Source organism: Cercospora beticola, chromosome 3 (assembly GCF_033473495.1).
Source record: "Cercospora beticola chromosome 3, complete sequence".
NCBI classification, from domain to species: domain Eukaryota; kingdom Fungi; phylum Ascomycota; class Dothideomycetes; order Mycosphaerellales; family Mycosphaerellaceae; genus Cercospora; species Cercospora beticola.
In genome coordinates, this window is record NC_088937.1 from 3,847,711 (window position 1) to 3,869,398 (window position 21,688).

General features: G+C 52.8%; 13 protein-coding genes across 13 annotated transcripts; 6 read left to right on the forward strand and 7 right to left on the reverse strand.

Annotated features, from left to right (window-relative positions):
* Positions 1-332: 332 nt before the first annotated feature.
* RHO25_005496 (uncharacterized protein) lies at positions 333-766 on the reverse strand (the record flags this gene model as incomplete). The annotated part of the gene is made up of 3 exons (XM_065602652.1): positions 333-508; positions 566-572; positions 626-766. 3 exons carry the CDS (start codon positions 764-766, stop codon positions 333-335), a joined length of 324 nt encoding a protein of 107 aa, XP_065458724.1.
* Positions 767-1,057: 291 nt separating this feature from the next.
* RHO25_005497 (uncharacterized protein) lies at positions 1,058-3,709 on the forward strand (the record flags this gene model as incomplete). Its single annotated transcript, XM_023596399.2, has 4 exons — positions 1,058-1,085; positions 1,135-1,444; positions 1,494-1,780; positions 1,830-3,709. 4 exons carry the CDS (start codon positions 1,058-1,060, stop codon positions 3,707-3,709), a joined length of 2,505 nt encoding a protein of 834 aa, XP_023457030.1.
* Positions 3,710-4,717: 1,008 nt separating this feature from the next.
* Positions 4,718-5,335, forward strand: RHO25_005498 (uncharacterized protein; the record flags this gene model as incomplete). The annotated part of the gene is made up of 1 exon (XM_065602653.1): positions 4,718-5,335. The coding sequence occupies one exon, from the start codon at positions 4,718-4,720 to the stop codon at positions 5,333-5,335; it is 618 nt and encodes a 205-aa protein (XP_065458725.1).
* Positions 5,336-5,868: 533 nt separating this feature from the next.
* On the reverse strand, positions 5,869-6,915 carry RHO25_005499 (uncharacterized protein; the record flags this gene model as incomplete). Its single annotated transcript, XM_023596400.2, has 2 exons — positions 5,869-6,562; positions 6,614-6,915. The coding sequence occupies 2 exons, from the start codon at positions 6,913-6,915 to the stop codon at positions 5,869-5,871; spliced, it is 996 nt and encodes a 331-aa protein (XP_023457029.1).
* Positions 6,916-7,275: 360 nt separating this feature from the next.
* Positions 7,276-8,316, reverse strand: RHO25_005500 (uncharacterized protein; the record flags this gene model as incomplete). The annotated part of the gene is made up of 2 exons (XM_023596401.1): positions 7,276-7,918; positions 7,973-8,316. The coding sequence occupies 2 exons, from the start codon at positions 8,314-8,316 to the stop codon at positions 7,276-7,278; spliced, it is 987 nt and encodes a 328-aa protein (XP_023457036.1).
* Positions 8,317-8,456: 140 nt separating this feature from the next.
* On the reverse strand, positions 8,457-9,146 carry RHO25_005501 (uncharacterized protein; the record flags this gene model as incomplete). The annotated part of the gene is made up of 1 exon (XM_023596402.1): positions 8,457-9,146. The coding sequence occupies one exon, from the start codon at positions 9,144-9,146 to the stop codon at positions 8,457-8,459; it is 690 nt and encodes a 229-aa protein (XP_023457035.1).
* A 677-nt stretch (positions 9,147-9,823) lies between these two features.
* Positions 9,824-10,377, reverse strand: CWC21 (RNA-splicing factor; the record flags this gene model as incomplete). Its single annotated transcript, XM_023596403.1, has 2 exons — positions 9,824-10,097; positions 10,148-10,377. 2 exons carry the CDS (start codon positions 10,375-10,377, stop codon positions 9,824-9,826), a joined length of 504 nt encoding a protein of 167 aa, XP_023457270.1.
* Positions 10,378-11,374: 997 nt separating this feature from the next.
* Positions 11,375-12,501, forward strand: RHO25_005503 (uncharacterized protein; the record flags this gene model as incomplete). Its single annotated transcript, XM_023596404.2, has 2 exons — positions 11,375-11,544; positions 11,607-12,501. The coding sequence occupies 2 exons, from the start codon at positions 11,375-11,377 to the stop codon at positions 12,499-12,501; spliced, it is 1,065 nt and encodes a 354-aa protein (XP_023457269.1).
* Positions 12,502-13,261: 760 nt separating this feature from the next.
* Positions 13,262-15,049, forward strand: RHO25_005504 (uncharacterized protein; the record flags this gene model as incomplete). The annotated part of the gene is made up of 1 exon (XM_023596405.2): positions 13,262-15,049. The coding sequence occupies one exon, from the start codon at positions 13,262-13,264 to the stop codon at positions 15,047-15,049; it is 1,788 nt and encodes a 595-aa protein (XP_023457268.1).
* Positions 15,050-15,611: 562 nt separating this feature from the next.
* On the reverse strand, positions 15,612-16,536 carry RHO25_005505 (uncharacterized protein; the record flags this gene model as incomplete). Its single annotated transcript, XM_023596406.1, has 2 exons — positions 15,612-16,146; positions 16,226-16,536. 2 exons carry the CDS (start codon positions 16,534-16,536, stop codon positions 15,612-15,614), a joined length of 846 nt encoding a protein of 281 aa, XP_023457267.1.
* Positions 16,537-17,231: 695 nt separating this feature from the next.
* Positions 17,232-17,497, reverse strand: RHO25_005506 (uncharacterized protein; the record flags this gene model as incomplete). The annotated part of the gene is made up of 2 exons (XM_065602654.1): positions 17,232-17,419; positions 17,488-17,497. The coding sequence occupies 2 exons, from the start codon at positions 17,495-17,497 to the stop codon at positions 17,232-17,234; spliced, it is 198 nt and encodes a 65-aa protein (XP_065458726.1).
* Positions 17,498-17,735: 238 nt separating this feature from the next.
* RHO25_005507 (uncharacterized protein) lies at positions 17,736-18,221 on the forward strand (the record flags this gene model as incomplete). The annotated part of the gene is made up of 1 exon (XM_065602655.1): positions 17,736-18,221. One exon carries the CDS (start codon positions 17,736-17,738, stop codon positions 18,219-18,221), a length of 486 nt encoding a protein of 161 aa, XP_065458727.1.
* Positions 18,222-19,505: 1,284 nt separating this feature from the next.
* Positions 19,506-20,931, forward strand: RHO25_005508 (uncharacterized protein; the record flags this gene model as incomplete). Its single annotated transcript, XM_023596408.2, has 4 exons — positions 19,506-19,750; positions 19,807-20,446; positions 20,502-20,667; positions 20,732-20,931. The coding sequence occupies 4 exons, from the start codon at positions 19,506-19,508 to the stop codon at positions 20,929-20,931; spliced, it is 1,251 nt and encodes a 416-aa protein (XP_023457273.1).
* Positions 20,932-21,688: the final 757 nt, after the last annotated feature.

Consider the following 21,688-nt stretch of genomic DNA (forward strand, 5'->3'; position numbering starts at 1 on the left):
GACATGGCAAGAAAATCGAGCAAATGATGGGAGAGAGGAGCGAAGATCATTTCAGATGATGACTTTTCGTTTTGCTATGCGATGCTGTACTCGTGGGCGAGTCTAGAGTCCTGCTGGACCCTCTCGCAATGCTCATGTTATTTTTGCACAGTCGGAATACTCGTCAAGAGCTATGCAATTCTGCTGAGCTCCGATATGCAAGACGTGTGTCGCACACTGGATGGCAGTTAGATCTGACTCTGGTTGGCACCCAGTGGCATGTGCGCACCCTACCGCGACTGCGACGTGGTTCGCAAGATGTGTAGAGATTGAGGTGTGGAGTGGAGGACTCTTCATTCCTCCATGGCGTCGTCGTCCTGGAAGTCCTCGTCGTCATCCTCATCCTCCTCCTCAGGCAGCTCCTTTGCGGCCTCGGCGTAGTCGATGTTCTTGCCGCGAGTGCGGCTTGCAACGATGTTGTCCTGATCGATCTCCTCCATGTTGTCCTCATCGACGTCCTCTGGCTCGCCTGTTCGCAGTGGTTAGTTGTCGGGTCGATTCGTGTCGCTGGAGATACCGCACTCACCCTCGCCCTGCACTCGAATTAGCTTCATCGTCAGATCAAGTCGTCCAGTCGCAAACTCACCTCTTCCTCGCTGTTCTCCGAGTCGTCCTCGTCCATGGCCTCGTTCATGGCGGCGGCCTTGCCCTTGCCCTTGTCAAAAGAGCCAGTGTCCATCTGAGTGTCGGCGCCCTCCTCAGCCTTGGTTGCGTCCTGAGCGCTCATCTTTGCGGGGTTGTTCGTGGTTGTTGGTTGTGGATGTAGTGCTGCAGCAGCTGCTTGATTGTCAGATGAAAAACAAGAAGTCGCCGCGACGTTAACACTGACCGTTGAAGAGACTGTCGCAAATCGTCGTTGTCCGGCGGTAAGTGTTTGTTGTGCGGTGTTTGGCGCCAATGAGTTCAGCGGTTGCGCGACGCGGGAGTGGCCGCCACTTTCGACGCGCCTGCCACGCGTGTCGCGTCTTCAGCCAGACCTCCCTTCCAGATTTCCTGCACATCGCGACAACAAGACAATATGGCGGCACTGCGAGGAAGACCAGCCCGTGAGTGTGACAACTGCGACTTCAGATGCATTGCTAAGACATACCGTAGACGCCCCAGGGCCGACCTTCTTCAGCTATACGCCAAACGGGAAGCAACTCATCACAGCGGGCCTCAATGGAGCTGTACGAATCTTCGATCATGGCTCAGACGATGAGCCTGCGATCATTGATGTCACCACCGAGAATCACTTGGCCGTGGTCGCCTCCAATGACTTTTTTATCATTGGAGCCGAGACAGGCGAAGTGACCAAGTACAATCTGATCACCAAAAGAATGGATGAAGTCCTCGTGCGTTGCACTGCACCTGTACGAGATCTTGCACTCAGTCCCGATGGTCAATGGGTTGCCGTTGCTAGCGAGTGAGTTCGGCACAGATGGTCGTGATCACCGGCACTGACCTTTGCGCAGCGAGCACGATGTTAAGATTGTCAATACCAGCGACATGACCAACATCATGGTACTTCGTGACCACTTACGACCTGTCAAACAAATTTCATTTGATGTCAGTGGGACCACACTCGCAGCTTCATGCACCGATGGCATGATCTACATGTACTCCTTGAGCTCGGAGCAGCCGCAACTTGTGAAGCGAGTGGATAACATGATCGGAATGGAGCGTTCAGATTCTGAGGCTAACATTCGGGTTGCATGGCATCCTGATGGTAGAGCATGGGTTGTACCTACACCCACAAGAGGCAAGTCTTCCCTTTCAACCCTCGTCTGCAGCGCTAATTCAACGCCTAGATCTGCAAGTGGTCTCTCGCAGCGACTGGTCACGGCAGAAAGCCTTCAGCGGTGGGCACAAAGCCGCAATCACAGCAACAGCCTGGTCGAAAAACGGTGCACTTCTCATCTCAGCAGATCTTGACAAGAACCTCGTGCTGTGGGATACCAGATCTCAACGGATCCTCAAAACGTACAACGATGTTCGCGATGTCATTCTGGATGTGCAATTCCACCCCAAAGACAACGTGCTTTCCTACACTAACAGCAATGGCGAACTCTTCATTCGCGAAGACTTTGTGCCAGAGTCACATAGATACCTGCTCAAAGTCGGCATGCAATCGGCTCCGCTCAGCAACGACCCTCTGGGCGAAGTCTCTGGCAATGCACGGAGGCCTATCTCGAACGGCGCGAAGGCCAACGACCACAGGCGAGGAGCCGAAGGAGATGAGTTGGACTTGCTTCTCGACCCGGACGCAATGTCCATGGACGGTGAAGACAATTTCATCGAGGACGACGATGGAGCTGGATATGCCGAAGAACCAAACCGGTACGGCAAGCGTGCAGCGGACTCGATCAAACAGCCACAAGCGAAGCGTCAAGCAGCATATGGTGCCTGGCAGCCGCAGATACACGAGTCGTTCCAGCCAGGCAGCACACCGTGGAAAGGTAATCGACGTTATTTGTGTCTGAACCTTACTGGATTTGTCTGGACAGTGGACCAAGAGACGCATCATACTGTAACTGTCGAGTTCTACGATCGCGAAGAGCATCGAGACTTTCACTTTACAGATCCATATCGGTACGACAAGGCTTGTCTCAACGAGAAGGGTTCGCTGTTCTCGTGTCCGCCTGCACGAGATCACCCAGCTGTCGTATACTATCGACCACACGAGACCTGGACGGCTCGCGTGGACTGGCGGACACAGTTGCCGCCGGGCGAGGAAGTGACATCGTTGTCCCTCAGCGACACTTGTGTGGTCGCGACTACATCCGCTGGCCTCGTCCGTGTGTACAGCTTGTTCGGTTTGCCGATGAAGGTCTATCGTCAGAAGTCCACTCCAGCCGTCACCTGTGCAAGCTGGCGGGACTATGTGATGACTGTCGGCAATGGGCCTGTTGGTGGCGATGGCACGACTCGTCTGCTCTATACGATTGAGAACATCAAGCGGGATGAGACTTTCCAGAGTGAAGACATACTCGCATTGCCCGAAGGCGCAGAGCTCAAGAGCATCTTCTTCAGCGATAGAGGAGATCCCTGCGCTTACGACAGCGACGGCGTTCTACTCGTTTTGCAGCACTGGCGGAGGCCAGGACAAGCGAAGTGGGTTCCCCTTCTCGATACTAGGACCATGGATCGTCTGGCCGATGGGAAGAAAGAAGAGAGCTATTGGCCGGTCGCTGTCGCTGGCGATCGATTCCATTGCATCATCCTGAAGGGCGGTGAACAGTATCCCTACTTTCCACGACCACTGTTGTCCGATTTCGAGTTCAGAGTACCCGTATCGTCGCATGTCGCTGCTGATAGTGAGGAAGACAAGGAAGTGGCCCTCGTGCGAGGCTTCGAAGAGCAATACGTTCGCAGTTCGCTTCAACTATCTCTGATCCAAGACTTGGTCGAGAACACAAACGCGACCTCCAAACAAAAGACAGAGGTCGGCGTCATGGAGCGAGAGGTTGACAAAGTTTTGCTGCAGCTCCTCGCATCGGAGTGCCGAGAGGGTGAGGAACGTGGCATGAAGGCGCTCGAGATCGCCTCACTCATGAAGGACCGCACTGGCAAGATGCTGGAGGCCGCCAGCAAGGTCGCGCAACGATTCCAGCGCGACATCCTCAACGAGAGGATCATCGAACTTGCTGAGCGTCGTGTTGTTGGGCTGAGAGACGATGACGACCCGTGAAACATCTAAAGTGCAACTTTTCTGTTCAGACAGGGCTCAGGAAAAGGCGTCCAAGTGATTCGCGATCATGTGGGGGTTTGGTGTGGGAAAGTGTTGTGCTTGATCAGTCAGATCCGCGATCGCTCATATGGCTTGGCTGTTTTGGTCCAGCCACGTCTACAAGCGGCGTACAGCTTACCGCATGAGCAAGATTGGGAAGACTCGCCACATTGTGCAACCACTGCCTTGTGCCTTCGTCGGCGGATCGGCTGTTCTTTACCAGACGCGTACGCGCGTGGCCCGAAGAGCCATGCAAAACGATTGGAGAGCGGGTGTGGGATACAACAGAGGCCACTCTGTCTGCTCCCGTCATGTATGAGAGGCCGCACCGAACGCACAGCCCCTTCGACCGAGCTCGCTCTTTGGCAATGACCGACAGGGTCGTACGGATACGTGCAGTCACTTCGCCCCAATGTAGCAAACAATCACCCATGCAAGACGGAATCTTGACCGGCCGAGGCGTTTAGGTGCTCACCGTGGCAATGCAAAGTGGTCATGCTCCAGTCATGGCGCACGCATGCCGGATCCGCTGTGCACATGAGGTGTGGCAACAGTAAAATTTTCTTCTCAATGCAGCAAACTAGGATGCCCAGTGCGGATCACTGTTGAGTAGCCCCAATCGCACTCCATCGGGCACGCTCGCCTTACGCCAGCAACAGCCACACTGACCGGTTCGGGTTTGTACATCACCGCAATTAATCCCATTGTATTGCACCGATACCAGCTGCCGCATCCGTTGGCGCACGCACAGCGATCCGATCATGACTCGTCAAATGCCGACACGTGTAGTCCAGTTTGGTGAAGTGGAGGGGAACGCCGGCCCTCAGTAGCACAGTGACCAGTTCCGTGCAGGCGTCCTACTGACCTGCCTCCACCCCACGGCCGACCTGCATCCCCGTCAGTCGTGGCACACAGCACGAAGGCAATCCCGCCCGCAAGGCGTTCGTGACATGAGCGCATAAAAGGAGCATGCCCCGGGTTCCTACAGCGTCTTTCTCCCTTAGTTTCTCGACTCCGACTCTCAGTTCGCTCCTTAATCAAACAGTAACGCATCACGCATCTAATACTTTCAAGACACAATACAAGCGATTGTACGTCACAGGATCATCAGTCCCACTCGCCACACCGAGTCGCAAAAAGTTTGAGCTTGCCTGTCCCAAAGACCAAGGCAACGCCGCAATGGCCCACCACCTCATCAATCCCTGGAGTGCCACAAACTTCCAATTGTTCGGCGGCCCCTACGACGAAGAATACATGACCTACTGGTCGAATGGCGGCTATGGCGGTGGCTACGGCGGCTATAACTACCCCATGATGATGTGGCAGAACGGCTACAATCGTGGCATGTACGACCGTGACATGTATGCATACTTGTATGGAAGAGGGAGAAATCGTCACCACAGAAGAGCTATACGTTACCATCAAGACATACATGGAAACGGAAACATCAACAACGGTCGCATCGCACACTTCGCGGGTATGGGGCCTTTCGGGGTTCTTGCTGCGCCAGAGCGGTTTGGTGGAGGGGCGGAGCTCATGGGTATGGCAATGGGCAGTCCCTTTGGGGGGATTATGAATATTTGGTAGGATGGGAGAGTCGGAGAATGGAGTGAAAGTGTACTGATGAAGGTGAACGGCTGTTGATGTGATGTTTCCAGCCTCTCGGCTGTTGCGTGCGAAGATGAATGGATGAGCACATGCGAGGAAGCAATTCTGTTGATGTGAATGGCATAAGATATATTGTCTTTCGGATTTTGTTTGATGGGCTTTTTGGTATAGGGATTGAGGTCTCATGTCGTGAATATCGTCACGCTCGATGTTTGTTGAAGTAGAGTGTAGTAAGAAGTTTCTCGTAGCTGAATGTTCGCTTTTCTTCTTTGCCCTACGCAAAGCGTGCTGATGCAGAACTACGCCACTGTTGCCTTTCATCAGGCGATTACTTAGCTGCTCAGCTGTGGAAGACCAGCGGGTCTTCGTGTATGCCAGGCTTTTGCATGCTGGACTACTTCAATGCTTTCTCCCGCCAAATTGCCTCCGTCCATGCTGGCAGTCTTGCTTGCGTCTTCCCAAGTGCTGTTCCACTTTTCGAAGTGCCAATCGTGACTCTCCATGCGTAGGTCCTACCATGGGCCAGAACCCACCATGACCGTCTCAAAAGGGCTCTCCTGCTCCACAGTTTCCAGTTCCCAAGCAAACGCCTCCTTTGGCTCGTTGTCTCCGTGCGAGGACCCGTCTGCAACGTGATCCCATGTCTTGCGTGCTGTGATGATGTGGTCGATCTGGTCGTCCATGGAGTGTGGGTTGTTCATCACCGCGAGCATTTCCCAGCCGGTGACGTGGTCAAGCACGCTCTCCGGGCAGACGCGCCACAACGGAAATCCGGCGAGTGTCACTTGCAGGGAGACGAGCGGCTTTGCAGGGCTGCATGTGAGTAGTTGCCTACTCAACAAAGCACCTGCAAATTCGCGAAGAGCACCGAAGCGGACACCAAGCCCCGGACCTTCGAGCAGAGCAGGAGTCTCAACGGCAGCGAATCCATCCTCCCAGGCCTTTGCGCCGAGTTCTTTGCATGGTGGATGGGTGAGGAGCATCTGCGCGTAGCAGTTGCTGTAGACCTGCAGCGCCTGTGTCGTGTACATCTTCGCAGCCTTTGCAACCCTGGATTTGCTTACTCTGAAATGAGTACTAGTACCAGGGAGACTGAGGTTAGAGAAGTCTTGAGGATCCTCTCCGCAGTTCACGCCCATGTAAGAGCGACGAATTTTCGTGTCGAAAGGTGCCCATTCCCAGAAGCGCTTTTCGGTTGCAAAGATCCTGATGGGGCACGTCAGCGGTTACAATGCGATAACAGATAGCTGCACTTACGACATGAGGAACGGATTCATGAGCGGGCGCACAACTTCGCCGTCTTCGCAACGCTTCCATTCCGCACCAGCCCAGACAGTCTCGTGGTATACGACGTCCTTGTCGGTAGCCGGCTCCAGAAACAGCACCTTCTTGATGTTGCTTGAGCCCTGCACGACGTCACGGAAGTGAGTGTCGACACGCTGGCAGAGCAGGATGTCGCGCAATGGGAGGTGCATGATGACTTCTTCGAGCAGCTCTGGTATCTTGAGCGGCGATGGCTTTGGCAGCGGCGGCTTGCCTGAAGGAGGCGGCATTGCCATCGCGAGCGGTCGGTCTCGGTGGTAAGTCGAGAGGGGTGGATGTTGTTGGTAACGTGTTTGTTGTTGACAGAGAACGCGAGAAATTGAACCGCGCAGTCGCGCTAGCTAATGCAATTCAGCTGCTAGCGCGCTTCACTTCACTTCGTGTGCAGAACGGTACTCACTATCTTATGCGAACAAGTCTCTGTCTTCGCGTTAAGACCGTCGTTACAAAGAGGCTCTCATGCTTCATTCTTTGAATCTTCATGCGAAGCCTGCCTTCTTCCGGTCCCCCCGTCCAACGCTTTATCTGCGGCACGATCCCATTCTTTGCGTACTCGTGGAGGTCTCTCTGCAGCACAAATTGTCCTCGCGCAGTCTCTACCAAGGACCAGAGCCCACAGTGACCGTCTCGAAAAGGCTGTCCTGCTCCACATCTTCCACCTCCCAGGCGAACGTTTCCGTCTGTCCATCTGCGTCTGATTTTCCATCGACAACATAGTCCCACTTCTTCAGAGCTTTGATGATGCGATCAATCTCTTCTCTCATGTCTTTCGGATCCGTCTTGTTCAGTACAGCGAGCATCTCCCATCCAGTGACGCGGTCAAGCGCGCTCTCCGGAAGGACACGCCAATGGTAAGCACCAGCTAGGTCCGTTCCCCTCGGGAGAAAGATTCTCTCGACAGCGGTCCTTTCGGTGCTTGCAGCTTTGAGTAAAGCATCAAATCGTACACCCACCCGTGAATACTCATCTGCTGTATCCTCCACAATATTATCTGGCCGCTCCCACGCCGTTAGACTTCTGGAAGGCGGGTGAGTGATTAGCATTGGCGGCAGGCTCTTGGCTGTCAGCTGCGGTGCAGTCGAGGCGCCAGAGTCCTCCGTGTCTGCGGCGCGTGACTCATGCGAATCGAAGAAGGAGCTATCAAGCTTCATCAAGGGCCTAACTTCGGCGTCGAAGGGGGGAGATGCTAATACATCGAGAGCCGCGAACTTCCAGGCGCGTTTCTCCGTCTCGAATTGTCTGTAGCGGCACGTCAGCAAATGTTTAAGCTTGAGGACAAGCTGTTCGACCCACGACACCAGGAACGGGTTCAAGAGCGGCCAGACGATCTCGCCCTTTGTCGAGGTCTTCCAATGTTCTATCCGAACGTGCTTAACAATCGTGTTCCTGAAATTTGATGGAACTCCGAAGCAGAGCTCCGCCATATCGCTCGTCGCCGGTTCCAGAAACAGAGTCTTCTTGATGGTGCTGGAGCCTTGAACCAGGTTGCGAAATTGGGTGCCTACGCGCTGACAGAGCAGAATGTCGCGTAGCGGCAGGTGCATGATGATGTTTTCAAGCAGCTCCGGAATGAGGAAAGCAGACGGCATTGTCGGGGGCTTGTCTGCAGACGGTGGCTTATCTGGTGATGCGGCCATCGTGCGCGAGGAGTTGTGTGATCAGGCGCTAATGTTTTGAAGGTGTCAAGAAGAAACTCGTTGTGAGCAGCGGATGTGGCAAACCTGAGAATGCAGTCGCGCTAATGCATGTGCGGCACTAGGGCGCCCCGCCTCCATCTTCACTTCGTACTCAGAACGGCACCTACTGTCTCGCGAAACCAGTTCACTCCCTCGGAAAGCTCATGATCCGATCTGAGCACCTGAGCTGGTGCATCACCCTCAAGCTCGACAGGAGGCACATGCATTTCCGAAATACCCGTGTCCTCCACCTCTCGTGGATCTTTCACATCGGATAACTCGCTGACTACTGCACCGTCCGTTTCAACGGCTGCGCATTCATCATTCTCGGAGTCCTCTGTCTTCATAATCGGCCTCTTCTTGCTTCTGCGTCTGTACATGAACCAGGCGCAGAAAGCTCCCAACAAAACAGGAATCGTTGTGCTCAGGGAGATCACGACAGCCTGGGTAGCAGACTTCCTCGTAGGCGTAGTAGGAGCAGACGTACTTGTAGACTCGGGGCCTGCGTCGATGCCTGGAAGGTACGTGGCATTTGCTGATGTCTCTGTAGATGTCGTTGGACTGCTGGAGATAGTGATTGGTCCAGTGAGCCACGAAGATGTGCTCTTGTGCACCCATATGATTGTACTTCGGCCCTCATGCGTGGTCCAGAACCAGCTGAGTCCTGGGGGAGGAGGCTGAATGACAGTGGCTGTGGTTGTGCGCGTGACATACGTCAGTTCGTTGAGCGCCGTCCCGCTGGACGAGACTTGGGAGATGGTCGCTGATGCCATCGCTTGTCTCAAACGCATCGTGGCATACGCGAGCCGCAAAGAAAAGATCTCGTCTGGTCTGTCACGTCCTTGAATCGCAGGTTTTTTTGTCACGATACGAGCAGCGAGTCCCCGTAATTATAATCAAGTTTCTGAGGTGCCACTAAAGCAGTATTGTGTAAAGTAGCACTGCATTTCCGCGTAGCTTGAAATTTGCTGCGTCGCTGTGATGGCGAGAACAATGCTCCTCGAAGCGGTGTCTGGTTGCCCTTTATTCGCAAACTGATTCTGCGAGCCCTGAGCATGTGTCTTGATGCGCTTCGGTGAAGAAAATTGCTCGCGTCATCAGAACATGCCAATAATGTGAGAGCCGTGGGGCTGGTCGCTGGATCGGCACCGACGAGCATCATGACTTGTGGCGCGATCGCGCCTTCTATCATGCTGCAGCCTCGAAGAGGAGTGGCCAGCCAGCTCTCGAAGTAGAACCTGATGAAACCATCGTGGGCCGCCAGCAGCGAACTTCAAAGGTGACGTCGATCTTGATAGGCCTCAAATGGCGGATGCCATGCCGACTCCAGTGAAATTTCATGGCAGCGAGAGGACCAACAAATGCCAACCTTGACCTGTTGATCGCGCAAGGCAGAACCACACGATGCGGACAAAGGTTCTGGAGCGCCGTGCCATGTACACTTTGGCAGACCAATGCCATTGTGCACTTAGTCTCGATCGCGGCCAATCTCGCCCTTTGCGCGTTCACGCTCCATCTCAAGCTTCCTCTCCTCTTGCTTGCGCCAGTGACTTCCCTCCTCATAGTCCTTCCCTATGCCGAGCGCCTTTCGGAGCCTCTCGCTCTCGTCGATCTTTGCGCGCGCAAGCTCATGGACCTGATGTGACTTGAGGCCTTTGGCGTTCGGTCCTTTCCCATTCTGCTCCTTCTCCAGCTTCTTCCGCAGGGCATCGCACTGGTCGTCGATCTCGTCCTCGTCGACGCTATCACAATATCAGCATTTGTCCTTCTTTACCGCCTTTGATGCGCCTACCCTTCCTCTTCCAGCTTGTCCCTCAGTTCGAAGACCTTTACCTCGATCTCTCGCTTCTTCTCATGCTCAAGGATCTCCTTGTCGGGCTGTCGTTGTCGGTGCTTAATCGAGTCGACTTCGGTGGGGTAGGGTTTGACGTCGTCGCGTGGTCGGAGATTGGCAGAGTTGCGCTGCACGTAGCCTGACGTGCCTGAGCCTCGCGGCGTGCTGAGGCCAACGTTGGAAGACATTGAGGTCGTTGTGAACAGAGCGGATGTCGTGTGAGTGTGAAGGAGAGTTATGGTCGTGCGAAGTGGAAGTGGAGGACCCACTTGCCAAATTGAGATTCGTGCATGTGACTTTGACTTTCCTTCGCTTTTTCTTCACCTGAACATCATTCATCGGTAACCGTCTACGCGATGCGCCAGTATACGCTTGTATGAACAGCAGCTTCTACAGAGCTCATCTGCTGCTCTTGTGTCATTTTCCGGATACAATATCGGGGTTTCCGTGATCAAGCTGGGACACCATGACGCGCCACAAACACAGAAGCCCGCGTTCACATGCGCATATTTGAGCAAAATAATAGAAGTACAGCGGGTGGACAAGCAATGCAAGATTTCTCGTAGCGTTATGATGCCTGAAGCTACCATCGCAAGAGCGCATTGTGGATTTCTGATCTTTCAGCAGATTTACCGCCAATCAAGCAGGCGCTTTTAGTATGGACGGAAGGATCAAATTGTGACAATACATCAACAAATCAAGGCATCCTCGGTGTGACACCTGCTCTTCACGATCCCGTATGTGTCCGATGATGGTTCGATCAATATGGTGGCAAATGCAGTCTTGCATACGCATGCTCCACAACTCCTCATTACGAAAGCAAGCCCTGACAGGGGTCTGAGAAGAGAGACGCAACGCCCTCTCAGGCATGCGCTGCCCCTTGGCATGAGCCCTAGACAGACGACAACATTTTCGCAATTCCTAGCACTGCTGGCCCACTGTATGTGCAGACGGGACCAACGACATTCCGCATTTGGGTGAAACAGTAAAGGTCACCGAGGCCAGTGTTACGAAAGTGCTATCGTACGTTCCCGCAACAGCTCCTTCCTACATCCATTATGCCTGTCTACAAGCAATATATAAGACCGCTGGAGATGCGACAACACCTGCTCAGCATCAGACACCCATTTATTCGCATCGTCTCTATCAAATCGTCGTCTACAGACCTCTAACACGCCCACCACCATGGTCGCAACAATCATGAAATACAAGGCTGCAGCGGTCAACGCCGAGCCAGGCTGGCTCAATCTCGAGCTATCCGTTCAAAAGACTATCCATTGGATCAATGAAGCAGGCAAAGCAGGCTGCAAGCTCATCGCCTTCCCAGAGCTCTGGATCCCAGGCTACCCATACTGGTAAGTCCTCAAGTGGTCTCTGCCGATCAAGAAAGGAAGCTGATCGAATATTTCACAATCAGGATGTGGCGCGTCAGCTACCAGGAAAGCCTCCCTCTGTTGAAGAAGTACCGCGAAAACAGTCTTGCTTCCGACTCCCCAGAGATGCACCGTATCCGCAAGGCCGCCAAAGAGAATGATATCTTTGTCTCCCTAGGCTACTCCGAGCTGGATCTCAACAGCCTCTACACAACACAGGTCATGATCGACCGTCGCGGCAACGTCATTAATCACCGCCGCAAGATCCGCGCAACCCATGTCGAGCGTCTCGTCTTCGGCGACGGCACCGGTGATACTACCTCCATGGTCGTTGACACCGAGATCGGTCGCATCGGCCACCTCAACTGCTGGGAAAACATGAATCCCTTCCTCAAGTCCTATGCCGTCTCACTCGGTGAACAAGTTCACGTTGCCGCTTGGCCACTGTACCCTCACGCCGATACTCTCAAGTACCCAGACCCTTACACCAACATCAGCGATGCCAATGCTGATATCGTGACTCCGGCCTACGCCATCGAGACTGGCTCCTTCACTCTCGCTCCTTTCCAGATGATCTCTGCAGAGGGTGTCAAGCTCCAGACCCCACCTGGACGTGAGCCTGAAGATAACCATATCTACAACGGCAACACACGAATCTACGGTCCAGACGGCCAGGGTCTGATTAAGCGACCTGCAGAAGATTTCGAAGGACTGGTGTTTGTGGACATTGACCTTGATGAGACACATCTAAGCAAAGCTTTGAATGACTTCGGGGGACATTACATGCGGCCAGATCTGATCAGACTGGTAGTCGATACGGACAGGAAGAACTCAGTTAGTAAAGTCACTGGGTCGGGTACTCACGAAATCATCTCGACGCTGGAGAGAGTTGGCTTGAACAAGCCACTTGAAGAGACTGATGTTGAAGAGAAGCAGTGAAGCACCTCGGAGGATGAAGAGGATGCTCGAAGTGGTAGACTAAAGTGGAAAGGTAGATAGCTGTACATTATCCCAACTCTTTCAATCACGACTACTCTCAGGGTCTCTTCAAATCTTTGTCTACTCTGGAACAGATGTACTGCATGATGAATGGCTCGATCCCAACACTCGAAGGGCGAGCTCTCAAAGTATCACGCTGCATTGTGATGTGCGAATGCATTTACTTTGGTCACAATTTGCTCCGGACTCATTCGGTCAACACGTCAATCGCAAGCTTGCATTGACAATGATGAGTAATCTCTCGAGGATAGTCATGCTGCTCACGCAAACCGTGTGCGAAATCTGGGATGATGGTTGATATTGACAGCAAGAGACATGAAGAGAGTTTGGTAACACAGGAAACGCTAAAGCATTTTAGGTTTAGCTTGATGCTTTGCAGCGCTTGTCTCAAAACTGCAGTTGCACAGAAACTGGTAGTCGGATCAATCAGATAACGATTACTCACGCGAAAGACCCTCCCTTCCATCGACTGCACAGCAACAACTGCATATCCTCGAGCATCTCCCATGTTCATATTGACGAGTTGTCAGTCACGCGACGACCGTGGGAGCAGTAAACCTTCGCAATCTGAGGCAACATGGGTGCTGTAAGGCAGAAAAGATCGGCAGGCTCGGCGGCCACCGCACGACTTCTTATCTTGTGACCAACCTTCACACTTGAGCTTCACAGTAGCTTTCTCTTCTTTCACTGATGCAACAGTATGACATTCCTAGGAGTAGGACTTTTGTTCCTGTGCACCTACATCAATCCAGTGCAAGCAATAACGCCGTTATACTGGAACCTTGGGAGTCCTTCAAATATCACTTCTGCCTCGAAGGAAGCTAGGTTTGATTGGTCGAGTCTGAACAGCTCGACGGAGCTCGTATACGAGCCATGTTATGGCGATAAATTCCAGTGTGCGAGACTTACTGTTCCTCTGGACTGGAGGAATGAATCAAATCCGAACAATGTATCACTACCCATCATCCGGCTGCCGGCTCGTGTCCCAACATCAGATCCAAATCACGGCGGGACGATCATCACGAATCCGGGTGGACCTGGAGGTCCTGGTACTTTATGGGTGCTAGACAACGCCGAGTTGGTGCAGAAAAAGCTCGAAGGCCCGAAGAGTTATGAGATCCTCTCTTTTGATCCGCGAGGCATTTTCCGAAGCGAGCCGAATACGTATTGCTTTGAAGATGCCGTGCAGGCGGAAGTCTGGTATGATCAGAAGGAGGCGGTTGGTGGTCTGACCTCGAGTGAGTATGCGCTCAAATTCAACTGGGCTGCAGAGAGGGCTCGTGGTGAGCTCTGTGCATCCACGCACAACGGAAGGTACCCGAATGGCGACAATATCAGGCAGCATATCTCTACAGCATACGTGGCGAGAGATCTGCTGGAGATTGTCAAGAAGGTTGAGTCGCATAAGAGAGCTAGCGACAGCAGAAGGCTGAACGCAAGCGGCGACGACCAACAGCCTTTCCGCGAGAAAGCCAAGGGGCCTGAGCCGAAGTTGCAGTACTATGGTGTCTCCTATGGGACCTTCTTGGGCGAGACTTTTGCCGCCATGTACCCTGAACATGTTGGCCGAATGCTCCTAGACGCCAACTTGGACGCAGACAACTGGGTCGATCGGTACGAGGGATCAATCGATGACCACTTACCGATACGTGAGTTCTTCTTCGAATCCTGCTTCTACGGCAAAAATGACTGCGCCTTCTATCGTGAAAGCGACAAAGGTCCAGAGGATGTCAAGAAACGCTTCAACGCGTTGCTGGATCTGCTCGAGAAAGTCCCGGCATATGCGACAGGTGACGGCCGAGCGACGCCAATTACTAGATCAGTCGTCGTTCAGGGCTTCATGAGTACCACTTACCAGCCCATACTCTTCTTCAGATCCTTTGCCAAATTCCTCAATGATGTGGCAACGGAACAGAATCCTGGTGTACCCTTTTGGCAGCGGCCCATACCTACCAAAGATGCCTTCAGCGACAAGCTCCTCGCACAGCAATACCTCGGTGGTGAAGCTACACCCTCGGTCCATTGCGGCGATGGTCCTGAACCTGTCTCGGATCGCTACGACCAATTCTCCGCTTTCCAAAACTACCTGCAAAACTTGACCGAGCGCTTCGGCTCCGAAGTGGCCGGTCTCCAAGCTGATTTCAAAATTGCTTGCTGGTCCTGGCCGTCTTCACTACGCACTAAGTGGCGCTTTGATGGCCCTTTTGAAGCAGACGATGTACCCATTTTGTTTGTCAACAACCGCTTGGATCCTGCGACTCCAGCGAAGAGCGCGGCTAAGATGGCGAAGAGATACAAAGGCAGTGTGTTCCTCGAGCAGGACTCCGTGGGCCATGGTGCGCTCTTTCCACCCTCAGATTGTATGTGGGAGCATGTGAAGAAGTATTTTGACAAAGGAGAGTTGCCGGAGCAAGGGACGGTGTGCAAGTCAGATTGTGTTCCTTTCGGAGAGGTCTGTGAGCGTTTGGATGGTTGGAAGACTTGGTGAGCTGAGGATGAATTTTGTCTCGTGCAATTTGGAGCTTTGCATGCCGGTAAAGCTTAAAGCGTAGATTCGTACGCAACAACATAAGCGAGGAGTTCGGGACTCTGTTTGCACTGTACTTAGCGTGGATCATAAATTGACGATGAGCTGATCCGTTCATTCTCTCAAGCATGCCGTGTCTGGTATTATGATTATATATTTGATGCCATCGTACGCCTCAGTGTCCCGCCCCCCCCCCCCCCCCCCCCCCCCCCCCCCCATTCTCCACATTAGTCAAATTATGTTATTTCGTACAAGTCATGATTCGTGGCCATCTTGGACCTCATTCACTGTCGTTTTCGTCGTATGCTGGTGCATCATCGTCGTAAAAGCCGTCGTTCAAAAATCCCCGAAAGTCGTGTCCCAGAACGTAATCGTCCATTAACTCCAGAAACTCCTCGCAAAAGCCACTATTCCCATACACTCCATGCCCACCACCATTAACCACTCCCATCATCACTCATCACACGACACCGGCCACCTCTCATCTCATCTCCTCTTCAATCAACCATTCTACACCCCATCTCTACCACACCTTCTGCCCCTCCGTCCCATTGGCCACCCACCCCACCAACCGATTCGCCACATCCGAAGCATAAGTCCTCGTCGCAGCCCCACTCTCCGCACTCAAATCCCCATCCTCTGGAATACTATTCGGTCCCGAGTTATACATTCTCGTCGCCTTGTAATACTTACTCACATCATCGACTCCACTCTTCGCAATCAAATCCTGCAAACCCATTCCCGCGGAATTCGAAGCTGTGCCGTCTTTGATCATTTGTTCGATCATGGAAGATGGACAATGGGTTGTGGTGGGGATGTCTTTGCAGGTTCCAGAACAGAGGGGTCCGTAGGATTGCATGAGGCCTGGGTTGGCGTTTGCCATTGCTGTTGTGCCGACGCGGACGTTGCCGTTGGATTCTTGGATTATGGTGGCGAGGATGAAGCGGGCGTCGACGCCGGTGGAGGAGGAGACGGAGAGGATAGAGGCGTGGAGGTCGGAGGTTTCGTCGGGAGTGTTGGGGGTTAGGGAGATGTAGGCTGCGGAGTTGATGTCCCATCTACGATTGTGGTTAATGATCGTTGGGTTTGTGGGCATGTTGCCGCGTCACGATTATCAGTATAGTGGACACCACTTACAGATCATCGAAACTCTTCCAGTCATCTTCATCTGGCCAGCCAGCGGCAACAGTGCCATCGCCTGTGTACCAATGGTACTCGACAGGTTTGGCATCCTTTGATTCTTTCTTCTTTTTCTTCTTGTCGCCCTTGTCTGATTTCTTCGAATCATCTTTACCTTCCTTCAGCCCGAACGGGGTCAGCATGTCAAACCATTGGGATGCGGGCTTGTTCCAAACGGAGACTGCTTCGATCTTGCTAGGAACAGGCTTGGCGAATGTGCTTTGTAGTGTATGGTACAGCGTAAGTGCGGTCACTAGTGTTAGTCTCATCTTGTGTATCGTTCTGCAGAGCCAGATCTGATAGTCTGTGTGTTGCGATGACCTGGAAATGTCTGGTATGTGCCTAGATGGTAAGGTAGTCAATGATCAGCTGTGTGATGGGAGGGTGACTCGCCTTGCTTCAATTGATGTCGTCTGATGTTCATTCACTTCGCTGTCAGGTGCTTGAAAACTTCCCTCGTGCAAATTCAGCTGCAATGTCAAATGCTGCACTTCTTCGATTTGAGCAGCCCGTGATAGTTTCGATGGTGACACTCGGTCGTGTTTCTGTTGTCAGTAATACACTCGATGTTTGTCGTAGATGTTGACACAATGTTATACCGACGTGAGAACGCATGGCATAGTATCACTCATTCTACCTCGCCAGGACAACGCAACGATCGCAACGGCCATATAGGACCGTAAGAAACGGGGCATCTACGCATGGCAAACGCAAAGTCAGAGGTCTCTTGATGCTTCGTTGCATTCCCCATCATCAAGGCATTCTGATCAAGAACCTACAGAGATGCTGCTTTGAGACAGCCTCGATATTGGGAACTAGGTCGCATGATGGAGTATTCGTGCATCACAGCACTATTGATGATGGCCTCGGCCAGGGACATGATATTCAGCTCTTCCTGGTGCGATGCCCTTGAGTCGCAATCTTTAGCTCGAAGGTACTGCTATCGAGAGTGTATCTGTATGGGCTATGGCGGCGACGGCCTACGTAGATGATACGGTGTGTTGAGACTTGTAGAGAGCGGTTGCGCGAACGGGTGACGTTGAACGGAGGTGTCGGCGTTGCCGGGCGACGCTGGTTTCTGGTACTGGCCTTGCAGCCCTTCCACTGCATTGGCAAGAATTGACCGATAGTTCTCAGGCACTCGAATGATGCCTTGTGTCCTTATGAGAGAAGTGTTCGTCACTCGAGCAAGAAACGTGATGCTGGATCTCGTATCTTACCGAGCGACATGACAGGATTCAGCGGCGCACGGTCGCAGCAATGTCTTCCCGGATGCTGACGGCTCCCAATCGAAACCTCCTTCTTCCACACCCAAGAGCGCATCGTCCTAAGCCACGACACGACAGCTGAAGTCTCGAGGTCGAACCCATCTCTAGCTGAACCAAGCATTCTTCACGCACGTACGCAGGCGAGGCCGATACACGACGACGAGACAAGTTCGAGACGTGAGGCGCAGCACTGCCACATTATGTCACAAGCCACACCCATCACCAAAGCCTCGGCAGTTCTGCCATCCATCTATCGATTTCTCCTGACAAACGTGGAATCACTCTTCGCCTTCGGTGGCGTCGTGATGGTCTTGGTGAAACCAGAAGACTACGTCAAGGCCCTCACTCGCGAGAATGTCGCCTCCATCGACACTGCCACGAACTTTATCTACACGCAGCTCGGAGGCGGCTGGGCCGTGATCGTCTTCCTGGAGGCCGTCGTCATGAGATACGTGGACGATGTTCGGGTCTGGAAGTTGCTGTGCTGGGCCATCTTGATGTCTGACGCACTGTACACGCACTCGATGGCGCAGGCTGTTGGCGGCTGGGCGAAATGGGCTGTGTTGTCGAATTGGACTCTGAATGACTGGGTTGCGGCTATCACGACTTGGCCGTTTGTTCTGACAAGGGTTGCTATCGTTCTCGGCATCGGATATCGCAAGGACAATAGCCTGAAGAGAGCTTGAGACAAGGCATGCTGCAAGGTGAGGATGGGGACGAAAATGGATACCCAGAACATAGTGCCTCAGGCCGGGACGTAGATCGCCAAAGCCGTCCGGCGCCTGCGTTTAAAGCTCGGCTCCATTCAGAACAACTTATGCTACGGTACCCTCCGAAGACGATAGCATATCAAATTTTGCCTATGCGCCATTCTCAAACATGGCCTACGAGACTGGTTCTCTGGTATTGGCTGCTTTTCAGTGACACGCCTTGCAAACCGGCAGCCGCCCGCTTATTCTCCGGCCAGACCATGTCTCCACGCTGCCCATTCAGATTCACACATTAACCGCATACATCTCGAGACGCCGCATTGTGGCATACAGCAGATGCCAGTTGGCAAGTCTGCAAGTACAATCATGGACTAGTATTCTGTATTTTGAGCCTATAAGAAGGGCATGCTGAAGCAGACCAATTTCGCATCTCCCCATCATCCAACATACAACAAAACAAATCCATACAATGTCGAACCTTCCAAAGCTCATTGGGTATAGCCTGAGCCAGCTGACTGCGCCATGGAGGGCTGCACTTGAGACATACTTGAAAAATGGTGCTGTGAAGGCAAGCAAAAATTCACTGTGCCTAGATATCGCCACGAAGCAAGCAGCTAACCTGAAGATGAGAAAGTCGGTGAGATCGAATCTGCCGAGATAAAGTCATACTCTCTGGTTCGCCTGGGCAATTGGATACCACATACTGACGGCTTCAAGGACCCGAGACGGACAAAGTCCCGTCCACAAATCTGCTTACAACCCGAAGGACAAAGAAGACATACTCAGCGTGCGCATTACGCCGGTAGATAAAAGCCAGCGCGCCTACACTCACCACATCTATGCGGACGGGAAGGGCACTTTCAAAAAGGGAGACAAACGAGAGTATTCCACGGCGACAGGCAGAAGAGAGTGAAAGGATCTACGATAATTAGTTCCAGCAAGGAAGAATTTCCCAGGGGCATCAATGAGTCCGCACAATCGTCATTCTCGCTTCTCCCAGTCAGCGTCTGGAATTCCTCATAGGTGAATTAGTGTCGTTGGATTGTTTGTGTACAAAGGGCGCAAGGCCGTTCGGCCTAGCCAGCGCTCAGGGACTGGGCGCTTAGTTCGGCTTAGCGGCGCATGTCTGGCGAATCGGAGTCTTTTGCGGTGTGACGCGAACCTCAGCTCAGTGCACATTCGTCAATTCTCTCGCATTCTTGTATTGATTTTGTGCACTTTTCTGAATGCAAGCCGGGCAGACACCACCAGGAGAGGGCTATGTCGGTCTTGCAACGCCTATTGAAGCCAATATTTGGGCGTCCATGGAAACCTCTCGCATTTCCCAAATCCGGTGTCCCTGCCATCCCTTTGGATAGCAAAATAGAGGAAGAGACGCTACCCGACTATGTTGCATCAAATTTCTATCCTGCCAGCATCGGAGAGATACTCCAGGACCGGTACCAAATTGTTGGCAAGCTGGGCTTTGGAGGCACGTCGACTGTCTGGCTCGCCCGCGATCTCGAGTCGGTTCATGCACCTGCCACGGCAATGCAATGTACGCTTTGCTGACTTCCCGTAGTGAACATAAGCATGTAGCTGTGAAGTTCTACATTCAGTCCGATTGCATGGGCGCTCAACTCGATACCGAACTCGACGTCTACAAGCGCATCGAGAATGCCCCTAAGACCCACCCCGGCCGGACAGCCGTTCGTACGCTTTTGGATTCGTTCAGAGTCGAGGGGCCAGCGGGGCTCCATCATTGCTTCGTGCATTCTGCTCTTTGGGAAAGTGTGCTCGACCTCCAACATCGAAATCCTACCGAACGAATACCGGTCCCGGTGGTTGCCTTGGTCTTGAAGCGTCTCTTCCACGCCCTCGATCTATTGCACAGCGAATGTCGCGTTGCACACACGGATATAAAGGAGGCCAACATACTCTTAGGAGGCGACAGTGCCGTGTTCCAAGAATTCGAAAACCAGCAATTAACGGATCCTTGCCCGCGAAAAGAACTACCTGACCGCACCATTTATGTATCTCGAGAGCTGGGTATGCCTCGCGATATCGGTGAGCCTGTCTTGTGCGACTTCGGTTCTGCCACAGCGCTCGACGACGGAATTGAGCATCGGGAGGATATCCAGCCTAATATCTACCGAGCGCCTGAAGTCATTCTGGATATTCCATGGACATACAGTGTAGATATCTGGAACGCTGGCTGCGTGGTAAGTCTCACATCGATGGTATATGCAGCAGGCTAACAGCGTACTCCTATTCAAGGTTTGGGACATTTCTCAGGGTGAAAGTCTATTCAGTGGCAAAGATCCCGAACTCGGAACATATCGTGGACGTGCCCATCTCGCTGAAATGATCGCACTGCTCGGCCCTCCGCCGGAATCTCTCCTCGCGCGCGCAGGTCTGAAAAGCAAATTCTTCTCCGACTCTGGTAAGCATGAATCCTAGCTTACTATCCAAGCTATGGGCAATTGCTGAATTATGACTCTCATCAGGCCAATGGACTGCGGGTATTCCGATACCTCAATCGAGGCCGATCGAGTCAAGAGAGACGTCTCTTGCTGAAGGCGGTGATGCAGAGGATAGAGAGGCTTTTCTGTGTCTCATGCGGAAGATGTTACAGTGGGAACCTACAAAGCGATCCACAGCACGGGAGCTTGCAGAAGATGAGTGGATACTGAAGCATACTGCGTGAATTCGACCGACGCAGTGCCCTTGAAGGTGGCAACTTTCCAGGGCTAGGCATTTATGGCATTATTGTGGTCGTCACGGCTTGAGCTCCTGCCAGGCCAAGCTACGATGACTCGCTCAGAAAGAGATAACCGCTGGAGGAGTACAGCTGTCTTCAGCGCACAACGAACCAAGAAAGTCCGGGCTTGGTCGACAGTTCGCAAGGTCGGGCATGCCATCTCACGGGCAGTGGTATTTGCTGGATCGGCCATGATACGCCTGTAAAATCTGTGCATCAATGGCACAACACGCTTTCGAAAGCGATGAAGCATGGGCGGGCAACTTTCAGCGTACGGCACATATTACTGTCATCATTATGTCCACGGTTGATTTGTGATTAGTCAGCCACCACTTTGCGGGTCCACATGGACTTCCGACTCTTGACCCGAACGCTCCAGCTGCCAACATCACATCAACATGAACATCGGCGAGCGTCCAGGCAAACGACGCAAACGTGCAGTGGCGTGTGTTGACGACATGTTTCCGGGTAGAGCTCCTCATCGCTAAGACGACCTCAGATGCAACCGCTGCCACAAACACAAAATCAAGTGCTCAGGTGAGCATCCATGTCAGTCATGCCAGCAGGCGAATGCTGCCGCTGAGTGTGAGTTTCCGAACCGAGATAGACAAGTGACAGTGCAAGAAAGGTATTCATGGCCAATCTTTTTAATGTACCGGTGACTAAGAAACTACAGTTATATCCAAAAATTGGAAGCTCAAGT